This window comes from Cinclus cinclus, chromosome 6, assembly GCF_963662255.1.
Source record: "Cinclus cinclus chromosome 6, bCinCin1.1, whole genome shotgun sequence".
Taxonomy (NCBI): Eukaryota; Metazoa; Chordata; class Aves; order Passeriformes; family Cinclidae; genus Cinclus; species Cinclus cinclus.
The window spans coordinates 29,549,359-29,562,032 of NC_085051.1; the positions used below are offsets into that span (position 1 = coordinate 29,549,359).

General features: G+C 41.5%; 1 protein-coding gene across 1 annotated transcript in view; it reads right to left on the minus strand.

Moving 5' to 3' along the window:
• Positions 1-3,860: 3,860 nt before the first annotated feature.
• RAD51B (RAD51 paralog B) overlaps positions 3,861-12,674 on the minus strand; it is a 357,454-nt gene continuing 348,640 nt past the window's right edge. Inside the window, exon 10 of the mRNA XM_062494785.1 lies at positions 3,861-4,012. Coding sequence (XP_062350769.1) covers positions 3,861-4,012 — 152 coding nt within the window. The remainder of the gene's footprint in view (positions 4,013-12,674) is intronic.

Here is a 12,674-nt window from a genome sequence, read left to right on the forward strand (position 1 = left end):
AACAGAAAAACTGCTTATACAGAAAGTGAGATCATGAAGAGGAAAAAATGTTTTGCTGCTTTGAACATGATTTCCCTGCTGGAAGGAAGACAGCAGCAAAAACTCTTCATGCTCTGTGTATTTCCAACCAGCAAAGCCAGTTGGAAAAACTTATTCATCTACACTGGGGGGAAGTGCTTCATCTAAACTCTCTGCTATCCAATAGCTATCTGGTATTATTTCAAATGGCAGAGCATTGAAACAGCACCTAATGGTAATATTCTCCCTCTTGAGTTTTCTGTGTAAGGTTTAATTTTACTTCTCTTTCTGTTTGGAAAGGATTTGGGGCCCAAAAACTGAGTAATGAGTGTTAGGGGTGAAGTGAACCCCAAGGCATGGAGGTGCTTTTTATAACAGTGCAGCCGTGGTCCTGTCAGGATGTGATCCTTTCAGCTGTTGTTCATGGTGGGCAATTGCTGGCAGAGAAGCTCTGCAGGTGCAGTACTATTTAGACACTTTTTCCTTTGTGTCAGATGTTTGAGAGCTGCCCATGACCATTAAATAGGGAACAGTCCTCTGACATCTTCCAGGTAAAATGGAAATGGGAGATTCTGAGCATTTGAATTATGAAAGATCCCAGTGTGTTACCTGTAAGCCAGTGTTTTAATCCCAGTGTCTTGGCCAAATTCCAGCTCTGCTAATTACATCCTGCCCATGTGAAAATTCCCCTGCATTTGTACACTGCTTTCTTCCTTGCTTGTTTTCAGCAGCTGTGTGGAGTTGCCAGGTGCGGCAAAGTGCTTGCCATGTTCCACCTCAGGCCTGGCTGCCTTTCAGCAGGGAATGAAATGAGCACTGTGCACAGCATTTGCACTGAGTCTGGGCTCTCTGTAAGGAAGAGTGCTAGAGATGCAGTCAACCCAAGACCAGTGCTGGAGCCTTGTCACAAAAGGTAACAGTGTTAAGAGGCCAAAGGTTCTAGGGCTGGGGTACATCGTAAGGTCACAGGAGAGACAGGAGGACTGATTTTCCTCCCAATAACTCTCATCTACAAGGGCTGGAATATCTGGTACATACTGATCTGGTTTTGGTAGCTGACTGACTTCAGGTTTGTTTGCACAGTGGGAGAAGCTCTCAGTCCTGCTTACACTGATCACTGTCAATATACATTCAACTTTGCATGTCTGGTTATCTATCAGTGTGAACAAGGGAAGTTAAGGCGAAAATAATTTAAGAACTTAAAATCTATACATTTGTTTCCTTCACTTCCACTTCATAACTCAGGTGTACATTGCTTTTTGCTTGACCCTGACGGGAACAACACTCGTCAACTGACCATTAATCCCTCTGGTAAAACCTCACTCATACCATTGAAGAAGAACTGGCTGATGGATTACCCCTCTCTTCTGAAGAGGTGAAAGACATGTCTGCAGCTGTAGTTACAGGATGCTAATAATAAGAAGCAGTAGGAAATGCAGGTCACATACAGAAGGATAATGAAATTACATATAATCAATGCAGGAGTGACTTATTGGCTCATTTGTCCAATTTTCTTGTCAGCTGAGCTCTCTTGTTGATTATGGCATTTTTACCACAGTTCTGCCTGAATTTTATATGGAAGTACATACAAATGTCTTTGAGGTTTCTCCCAAAAGAACACTAACTCCACTGGCAGCAGTGGAGGCAGAACATGCCCAAGGCAGATAGAGCAGTGACTTGTTTTTTTTTATTCTCACTTCACATTCCTCTTTGATCTTTTCAACATCTTAATTCCACGGGACAGCAGTTGTGAGCAAGGGGGAAAAGCCAAGGTTGTCTCAAGGTGTGATGCCTGCATGTTTTCACTATATCCTAGGAAGGGAAACAGAGCAAGCCTTGGAAAGGGAGAGAATATGTGTTGTTCGTGGTATAAGACAGAAAGCTGTGACCCAAAAGACCCAAGTTCTCTTACCCTGCTGCCCCTGTGACTTCAGCAAAGCACAACTATTTTGGTTTCAGTAGCCCTGTCTTTAAACTGTACTTGCTTTATGGGGATGAAAAGAAGGTGATTAAGCTTTAATTCACTAATGTTTGTAAAACATTTTAGAACTTGATGGAAATTTTCCAGGTAGTGCAGAGAGCATTAAAAAGCTTATCTCCCTCTCCAACTCCAAATGGCTCTGCAATATGAGAGAAATGAGTAGAAACAGTGCTTGCATTCTGGTGTTTATAATAATGAAACCCTCCAGCTTCCCCTCTCAATCCTTCCATGTTGTTTTTTGAAACAGGGAGAGACAGCAATGAGAAATTTTAGTCTAAACAGAGTGCAGTTGCTCCCTGGAGACTTGAATGCAGCTCAGTGGAATTTTCCCTGCCTTCAGTCTTTTGTACTTCTTAAAGGTCCTGGAACCAGGCATGTGACTGTAAGAGCAAAAAACACTTCTCTGTCTGAGTGCTCTACCAAATATTTACAAGATACTCAGATAAAATGGCTACAAGCAAGTTCAGCAGGGTTTGAGTGGCTGGTAGTGCAGCACTGTCAAGAAAAAAATCTAAATCTTAGCTAAAACAAAATTAAAATTACACATTACAAAGGTCTCTTCAAAGCACAAAACTGGCTAACACTGAAGCCGGAAAACTGGTCTTCCCCAAGGTGAAATGTGTTACTTTTAGAAGTAGCTTATTGAAATGCAGTAGCTTCCCTGTTGTGATGAAAACTTCTTTGTTAAAGGAGAGCCCAAAGTTGTGTGAGCAGGTGCTCAGCAGCTGCAGAGATGCCCTCTCCATGCCATCCTCTCTGGCAGCTGGGAGTGATGCAACATCAGCTTCTACATCTCTGGCACTTCCACACTTAAGGTTGTGCAGTACTTTTTAGTAGGGTCCACGTGCTCCCAGAAACTCTCTCATCACCCCCAGACTGCCCAGCAAACAGGAGATGGTAACCTGCCTGCCTGGCTGCCTGAGGTGGCCTCACTGCAGCTCATTTCCTTGCTGGGTTACCTACAGCCATTCAGCAGTACTCCAGACTATTTCTGTACAGGTTACTCTGCTTTCCAAGAAGGTGCTCATGGAGGCTTTCCCTGTGGCAGTAGAGGACAGAACCAGCTTCTCTCAGGCCAATGGTGATGGTGCAGCTGGCACTAACTGAACCCATGTTCAAGTGTCCTAGCTTTCCTGTAGGCTTGAGAGCTGGGAACAACCAGATCCTGATCATAGCCAGTGATGCTTTGAGCGGCCTTGGGCAGGTCATACATTCTCTACGTCTGTAAGATGAGTAAATAGTTCTGTGGCTTGCAGTCATGTTGTGAATACTTTAAAAGTGCTTTGATGACAGAGAAGGCTGAGCAGCTGTAATACATCAATCTTCCTGCTGTTTAGATTGCTACCTGTTCTCCTAACATTCTGAACAGCCAGAGCCAAGCTATTTGTAACTCTTACAGCATCTCTGATGATTTCCAAGTGAGTTACTGGAATAAGTACTTACTGTACTATTGCTTCGTAATCAAGCCACTGATTATCATTCTTTAAAAAAAAAAAGAAGTGAACATTTCACTGTGTTTTGGGCTGTGGACACTCCTGTGCTTGGCCATTGGTTCCTCCAAATTGATGAGGTGGTGAGGTGAATTAGGAAGGCACGTGTGGCCTATGCTTCTACAGTAGCATGTATGCTGTTCAGAGGCTTTTATTATTAAGTCACTTAGATTAACTTAAACAAAAGACAGGTTTTTTGTAAGTTCAGAGTTAAGTATGGCCCCATACATACAAAGAACTGCACTTGGTTTTAAAGTTAGTCTTTGAAGGGACAAAAGAAGAAGAATGCTCAAGAAAATCTGCTTCACTGGATTTTTGAAGACCAATGTCATAATTCATTCAAGTCTTTGGGGAGTTTTCGTTTGTCCTTTCTATAGATTTGATGCATTTCTTGAAGTCTCACCAGTAGTGCTGGGTAAAGCAGCATCATGTAAAGTATCCTTCAAGGCAGTGTTCCTCACTCGTATGGGCTGCAGGGCAGGATTGGTTCCTTCCCAAACTAAATTTGTTGGATCCTTTCGGTCTGAAACACACAATAAAAACAAGACACTTCAATCACAGAATTTCTGAATGAGATTACAAAGTTGCCATTTCCTCCAGCAGACAACCACTTGGAAACCCATTTAATACACAAAAACAAATCAAGGTAATAAGTACACTATGAACTAATTTTACAGATTTGGTGAAAATGGATTGACATGCATGTAATGGTCCTCTTTTTTCTGCCTGTCTGGTTGTCCTTCTACTTACCAGTGTCCAAACTCCCCTTCTCATTGTGGCTAGAAAATTTTCCGATGTGCTCTAGAGCCAAACTTCTGACTAGTTGAGGGCCCTTTACCATTCTTTGCCAGAGCTCTCCAAAGGCCAGCATGTATTTGCTGAGAATACTGTACTTGCTAGGGTACTTTGCACCACACTAATTTTCCAATAAAACTTATTTTTGGTAGCTAGTACCTATGAACAGAGAATGGCAAAGTGCAAGAAGATGGACATTCAGCTCATACAGCTCATGTTCAACAATTTCTAGAGTCAAACAAAACATATCTTACAGCAATATATTTTCTAACTAACAGCAAATTGTCTTGGATTCAGAGAGAATATTATGGCTTCACTTTATATGCTTTATTAACACCTGGGCTGAGATCAGAGCCTGCTTCTCAATCAGTATAAGCTGCTCCTCTTCTAGTCCTAGTCCTCTGTCAATGCCAGGCTGTAAAGTGCTTTGGGATTAAGTTCTCTATGTAAATAAAGGACTGTGATTAGACACTTCATGTAGAAAATGGACTGTTGTTTGTGGGAGGAAATATTTAAAACCACAATGAAAGCCTTCCTAAGCAACCTGCAAGCTGATGAACACAAGCTGAAGAAACACACAGTTACCAGGTACTAATCATCAGTCATGTCACGTCCTCAGGTTTGTTGCTATTAACTGTGTGCAAGGCATTCCAGGCCTATTCAAATACGTATTTGTTTTCCAGTCTCTACAGCTGACCCACTGAAAGAAACTCCATCATAGCACAAAGAGCCCTCAGGTGCCTGAAGGACTCTGCAGAACAGCCAACTCATACTGGTCTGATTCCTACTGTGCTGTACCAAACCTTTGAAGAAAGTCAATAAACCTGAAAGGAGGAAAGTGAAAGGAAGGATATCTCACACTAACAAGCCATGATTAACAGAGGGGATATTGCAGAAGAAACCCAAGGCTTATTACACAGGTTGTCAGAGTAAGCTGTGTCTCAGTTTTCCTCTTCCTCTTTAGCCCTGTTTGTTAACTATACAAAAAGAAACTACACTAGAAAAGAGTTGCCCATGTAGCTGTCCTGGTATAACCATACTGACAATGAGGAAAACTCTCATTTCCCATATTCCTCAAGGGAAATATGCTACATTGACAAAACCACCTCTAAGATTGTTTAGAACAGCTTTGGTATTTACTGCAAGGCATCTACAGCATTACCCAACTGTACTTAATATTAATATAGAGCTGGCTTGACAACCTAAAAATGTAAAGGAAGTCCTTCTGTGAATTTACTGGGAGAGAATAAGTGAAGTTGTCTATAGTCCATCTAGCTTTGGGAGAGGGCTGACAGGAAATGTATCTGAAAACGTATTTCAATAAAAAGATAGGAAAGAGTAAGCAAGCAATTCTTTCCAAAGAAACAACTCAGAGTTGTTCACAACTCTGAAAAGTCTGTATTCTCATCCTATTAAAACAAACAAACAAACAAACAAACAAACAAATTCCCAAGCCCCACTCTCTAAGCAAGAGAACAGAAAGTACTACCTGTCTTCAAGAAGAATCCAGGCATTCCATAGTCATGATGTACTAGGCTTATGAACATTGTCATTCTCAGTGCATAAAAGATAATGAAAAATAGTTTTGTAGTGTCATATTAGCCAACTACATTTTTGAGCTTTAGATAACCCAGTAAATGTGCTTTTTCAATATGCTGTCTCTTCCGGCTTACTTGTTTGTTTCTGTTAAACCGTGATGTTTAAAACAAATCACGGGAATCTTGGAAGTTGGTTAACACCATTGCTTTTTGAACAGCATCACTCAGGAATTCCAGGCCAAATGACTCTCAGATTTTGTAAAGTCGATGACCATACTTTTTAACGACAAGAATACCATAGCTTTTTCCTAGTTTTCAGTAAGGTCCATTTTCTACCAAACAGGGTTTGTATAGGAAGCTATGTATGATACCACCCATCCACAATCACAAATTATAAAACATAACATAGGTTTTTTTCCACACTGTTTTTCTAGAATAAGTGCTGGTTATGAACAATTCTTGAACAGTTCCCATAGATTTTGTGTGGAATAGCAATACCCAGTTGTACCTGCACCTGAAGCAGGCCTATGCACTACATAAAACTGCTTAGATTTCTATACAGGCTCTGATTTGATCTTTTCTAATTTTCTCCGAGTGACTCAACTTAAGAGAACTGTCCTGATTATATACTCTTAAGTAAGGATATATAACACTTTTGTGGGGCAAGAACCATTGCAAAGTTTTTTTGTACTGTATGTATGCAAATCAGCTTCAGTTTGAGGTAGTCTAGGAGAAGTTTGAGGGGGATTTCCCTGCTTTATGTAATCATTGTTGCTTCTTAGCTTCCTCTATTCACATGGGCAGGATACACTGCTGGTAGTTTCTCAAACTCAATTTGAAAGCACAGGTAATGTGCTCAGTGACCTACAGCACTCTTGTGGCTTTCGGTAAATCCTCAGATGATGGTGCAATGATATCTGGAATGAAGGAGGCCTGAAGGAGCAGTATGGGAATAATGTTACAGACTTCACTTGCTGGCATACTTTGACAATGGTCAGCAGCCAGGAGGATCAGTGTGCTATCCCTCAGCTCCAGCTCTGGCCCACCCAGAGCCCTGATTTCTCAATTCTCAACCCACACAGAGCCATGCACCTCGTATGTGATGAGCGCTGTCAGTTCACTCCCCAGAGTGTGGGGCAGCTACAATGCCCCTGCACACCAGACTGCAAGCACACAGAATTAGCTGCCCTTACCTCCACATGTGGAAGTGAGCAACAACACTCATCTTACCACCTGCTCAGGTGTTTCCAGTCCCAACAAAGATATTCACTGAAATGACAAGATGGACAGGTAGAAGCTTCAAGGCAAGTAAGAGAAACCCTCTATCTCTTAGCAGCCCACAGAGAGCTCTGTGCTGCTCAGGTCACTCTGCTTCTGACAGCCAGCTAAGCCTGCTCAGGGCTCAGCTGAGTATGGCTCCCTACCCAGGGTATCATGCTGCACACATTGTGGTGTTATTATTCTAAACTGGAAGATTTATAATTCAGCAACTACCCAGATTCTGAGAAACATACTTACTGAAAACCACTGAGCTAAGGGAAATACAACAGGTGAAGTAAGCATGGTAGCACTGAGGAGGAAGGAAATCTCCCTGCAGCGTGCTGATAAGAGCATGCTTGATATATGCTGTGTTCAATCTGCACAATCCACAACTGGGAAAACACAGACTAGCTGAAGGAAATTCAGCTCGGGGGCCCTAGGGACTGAATTAGTCTGTTAAAATGCTTTGTTGCTTTTATTTATCACAACTTAATTAGGATGCTTGACCAACACACTGGAAAGATAGTAACTGTTAAATATTCAACAAGCTGACCTTTCAGTTACAATATTGCAATTCTGAATAAAGTTCATGGAAAGTTTGTCCTTCCTCGGTACTCCAACAAAGCCAAAGGGAACTAGACTAGGCCAAAAAAATAAAAAAGTAAGGAAAAAGTAGGGCAGTACTGTGGAGACCTGCTTAAAAATCCAAGTCTCACTATGGGCTCATTGAATGATCTCAGGCAAGTTGTTTCCTGCCCTGTGCTTCAATTTTTCCCATCTGTAAAAAGAGTACAACAATGTTGATCTTCCTTGTAAATCGCTGAGATTAATGGCTAAAAAAGCAGTAATATATTACCAATTACTTACTATTATTTCTGAGGAAGAAAAAGCAAAGAGAAGAAGTTACTGATTTTTCAGGGTCTTCTCAATCCTCATAAAAAATAAGAAAGCACAACAGAACGTGAATTTCACACAACAGAAACTTCTGGCAAATTACTTTTAAGAAGAAATGGTGGGTACACAATTAAAAGAAAGTTTGAAGTGAGCAGACACGCAGGAAAACGCTCCAGATGGTGAAACAAGTTAGGCTGCAGAGCAGGCTCCCACAGGAAGCGATGAAACCCCCATTGTTTGAGACATTTGAAACCAAATCCTTCAAAGTGCTGGTATATACAAATACAAGGAATCAGTCTACACTGTCTCAACGTATAGTGGCACTGTGATGACTTGAGAGAACTGCACCTTCCCTTTCTCCAATTTTAAGAGAGAAATTATTCTTTCTGACTATGGAGAGCTGTAGACTCTTATCAATATAGTACCACCGGTACAACATCTGCTGGGGACTAACTACACTGTTTTTGCAGGAGATGTATTCATCAACCCTTAACAGATATTTCATGTTTGTAATTCTGATGTCTGAACTTTGTATGTCGAAGAGGGGAAAGAAATCCCCTCAATTCTCTGAGAATTACAGTATGTATCCTACTTTTTATGTCCTTTATTACAATCTAAAGAGAAACTGGGTGATTGATTTTTACAGGGAGTGGTTTGCAGAAGGAATACCATTATTTTAATGGGAACCAAATGAGCAATCATTACATAAATGGCATTATGAGACACAGAACTAATGCTGAAATGTTAAATGATTGAAATGTTAAATGTTAAACTGAACTCATCAAGATGGGAACTGCCAGCAGTGTGCTGGAACACAGGGGTTTCTCCACACTCAAGATATGACTTCAAACATTTCCCAGTGCTGTTAATGCTAGTTCAGCTCCTCTGGAGGTAGTTCGGGAGGGCATTTGACTGCTTCTGTTGTTACTGTCTTAAAATCTTAAGACCATTTCTGAAATCGAAATTAAAGAGTTTTGGGCCAGTTCTATTGATAGATCTTGGTTACCTGGTTGGAGTGGGTAGAGCAAGAAAACTTTTTTTTAAAGAAGATGGAATTGGGAGTTTTAATACCTTCATTTCCTCTTGGTCTCATACCTGCTGGTACACAAAAACATGCTGTGAATTTATTCAGTTGGCAGATGAGCACTAGTGATCCTGATTTACTCTATTCATTAGGGCAGGGCAGTCATGGACTGCTCCTGATCCCTTCCCAGCTCCTTGGGCAGGAGAGCTGGTGCAAGGAGCAGCAGGATGTGCACCCCAGCATGCTCTGCCTGCTGCCTCTGCCAAGGAGGGTTGGCACTGCCTGCACTTCCCCCTGTTCCTGGCCAGAGACTCAGCAATTTCCTCAGGAATGAATCACAAACAAAAAACCAAACAACATCTATTTAAGAAGGTTTCGTCTCCCTCTGGAGCTGTCCTGAGCAGTATCATATTCCTGACAGTTTATTCTTCAAGAATTTAGTCATCTAAGGTTACAGTGACTCATGTGATGAACCTTCTGCCCATTTCCTGGAAAGAGTCTTGCGTGGTCCTCTACATCTTCTGCCATTTTCCTTGAGGGTTTCAGTTCTCACTTAATTTTTGCATAGTTCAGCTTTCCTTCAATTTTGGGGTAGAGGAATAAGGCAAAAATATCTTGAGAGCACCCAAATTTACAGTGTAACCAGAAAGCAGTGTGGTGAAAGAAACATTTGGAAAACAGAGATGGACGCTGAACCAGAGAATCTCTTTTGGAATTAGCTGTCTCTTGGGCTAAAATCTGATTAGAATAAAAGAAACTGCTCTATAAAGTGCTGTGTGGTCCAATATAGTCATGAATTTACCAGGGCTGTACCCTGTATAATCAAAATGTGAAAGATTTGAGGGCTCTCTCAGATCATTGCTTTGGTAGGTATGACTCACTCTAGGCAAATGCCACCGATGACAAGCACCCTGACAGAAAATATTGAATGAACTGTGCTGGATAGGAACCAAAGTAATCATTTTACATACTTGGGCCAATCTAAAAGAGACTTCTGTGCAGAAAACAACTGCTTCTTTTCCCTGATGCAAGTTCAAAAGCTGCTCACAAACAGCTTGAAGGATACTTCAGCAAACTCTGATCTAAGTGGGGTGGTGTTATGCCTACAGCAGACAGCTGCCTGGACATCAGTGATGCCCAGACCATCCCTTATAACCCACACACAGAAGTGATACTACTGCATGTTTATATTACAGTTAAAATGGGGAGTGGGAGGTTCATGTTCTTGTTAAAATATCCAGAAACGTGAGAGTGTGAGCACATCAGCTTCATTTCAAAGTGTGGAATAGCTCAGCAGCAGTAGTGCTGGTGCATGCTATAGATAACTCCTTCTGTGCATAAGTTGACAGATCCTGACTTACACTACTTTGCAGCAGAGATAGTTAAGGAATTTGCAGATCTGTCTGACAGGACCAACATGTCCAGTGTTCTTACAGGATGATTTAAGTGCTCAGTTATACCAGTGTAACTGGTATATACCAGTGTGTGTGTGTGTGTGTGTGTGTGTATATTTTTATATATATATATATATATATATACACACACATATACATATACATATACATATACATATACATATACATATACATATACATATACATATACATATACATATACATATGTCAGTACACATACACTGACATGCAGCAGAAGTCTGTTCCCTCTAAAGGGATATAGTACCAGACCAAAGCTGGCCTGACATTCTTCTTTTTTTAACAAAAGTAAACTTCTAAAAGTCCTGATTCAAACAGAAATGCTTCCATGATTTATTTTAAGAAAAGAACATTCCCCTGCAGTGCTCACCGCAACCCAAACATTGCAGCACTGTGCAAGAGCATGAGAATCAGAGAGGAAACTTAAGAATCTATTTTCACTGCTTCAGAAGAGAAATAAAAAGAGTAAACGAACAGGAAAAGCAGTGACAAATACATTTTGTTTTAGTAGTGGCTGTAGTGTTACCTGCTGTATAACTAAGGAGAGTAGATTTGAAGAGTGCAGGCTTTTCTAGTGATTTCTGCAAGACATGACTAAGTGTGTGACAGGCTCTTGTGGGAGCCATCTACACTCTAAGAAAGAGATTTATTTTTCTTTGGTTCACCCTGCCTTCTCCTCACACCTTGCCTTTCACATCTGAGAAACTGAACAGCAGACTAGAAGAAATTGCCTCACTGTTTTCAAATCTGGAAAATAATTGAAGCATGGGCAAGCTATGCAGAGAACAAATTTCTCATTGGTGGAAGAGCACTTAGGTACTTGAAAGTAATGGAAAGATCCCATTCCTCTAAATACCTGGAGCCCTCTGTTCTATAGAAAAAGGCACCAGCCCTCAGTGCTACTGTTTGTTTCTTTGCTCAAATTGGCAAAACCCAGCAAGCATTAGAAGGAAAAACAGGGGCATATGTTAAGAGAAAGAACTAATGAGCAAGTACAGTTTCCTGTCATAACTACTGACTGCAAGCACACACATGTGCATGCAGGTATGCACACACAGCACACCGTGCCTCAGTCTGAATGACCTGTGTACTGAAGACAGAAAAAAAAGGTGAGTGAAGCCTGACCAAAAGTGACCATAAAGACTGATCTTGTGGAAGATTAGTGGAAGCTGTAAACAGGAAATGGTTAAGTAAAAACAGGTGGAGCATGCTGATTGCAGGAACAATGCAGGAAATTGCTGAGCATCTGAATGGATGCAAAAAAAACTCTCCGAGCTCTTTTGCTCAGGACTTGGCAGTCACTGTACGCCCACTCCACCTTCTCCTGGTCCTCCCTCTCTACCTTTTTCTCCCCAAGCTATGGTCTTAAGGTCTGCAAACACCTTTGGCTTGAGTAATCTGCTCTCCTTGAATTTTGGAACCATTTCAGGAGAGTTAGGAGGTTCTGCTTGGAAGGCAAGAAACAAGAGGGACTCACCTAGTTCAACAAGAATGAGTCAGAAGTGCCCAGGAGTACCCACTGCCTGCCAGGAGTTTCAGGTCCGAGAAGCCAGAACAGCATCTCTGGCTACTGCCCCAAGTGCAGAATTCCCAAGTGTACTTAGCAGAATAGTCAATCAGAGAAACATTACTCCTATGGCCCGTTCCATTCAAGGGGGCTCCCAAGTTGCTAAACTGTAGGGATCATTCTCCATCTCCACTGAATCACAGTCCCTTCTGGGAAAGAGCACTGCAGCTGTTTAATAGCTCACAGCAACAGCACACAAGAAGATGGAAAAGAAAGTGAAATGTGCAAGAGGGATTTTTTCCACTTTCCTTCTACCTTTTCCTCTCTCCTCCTTGTCCACAGCTGTTTGTCCCAGTTCCAAAGTACTCCAGATGTGTCACCAGTCTGCAGAGGCTTGGCTCTGGAGACAGGGATCTGCTTGCCAATGTGCAGCCTTCTCAGTGCTTTCAGACCCAAGGGTCAAGTTCCTGCTGCTACACTCTCATCCCTGGCTGTGCTGCCAGATGTGCTGCAGGATGAAGGGCAAACATGCTGGTAAGGAACAATTCTGCTTTCTTATAGATGAGTATGGTGTTGATATAAAATTGCTTAACATAGGCAAGACACTCATACCTTCAAAGTATACTAAAAGTCACATTAATGCTGTGAGAAAACTTAAGGAAGTACATAAATTAGTTTGAATCATTTTGATCTTATCTGCATCTTAAGTATTGGATTGTAAAGCTCTATTGGCA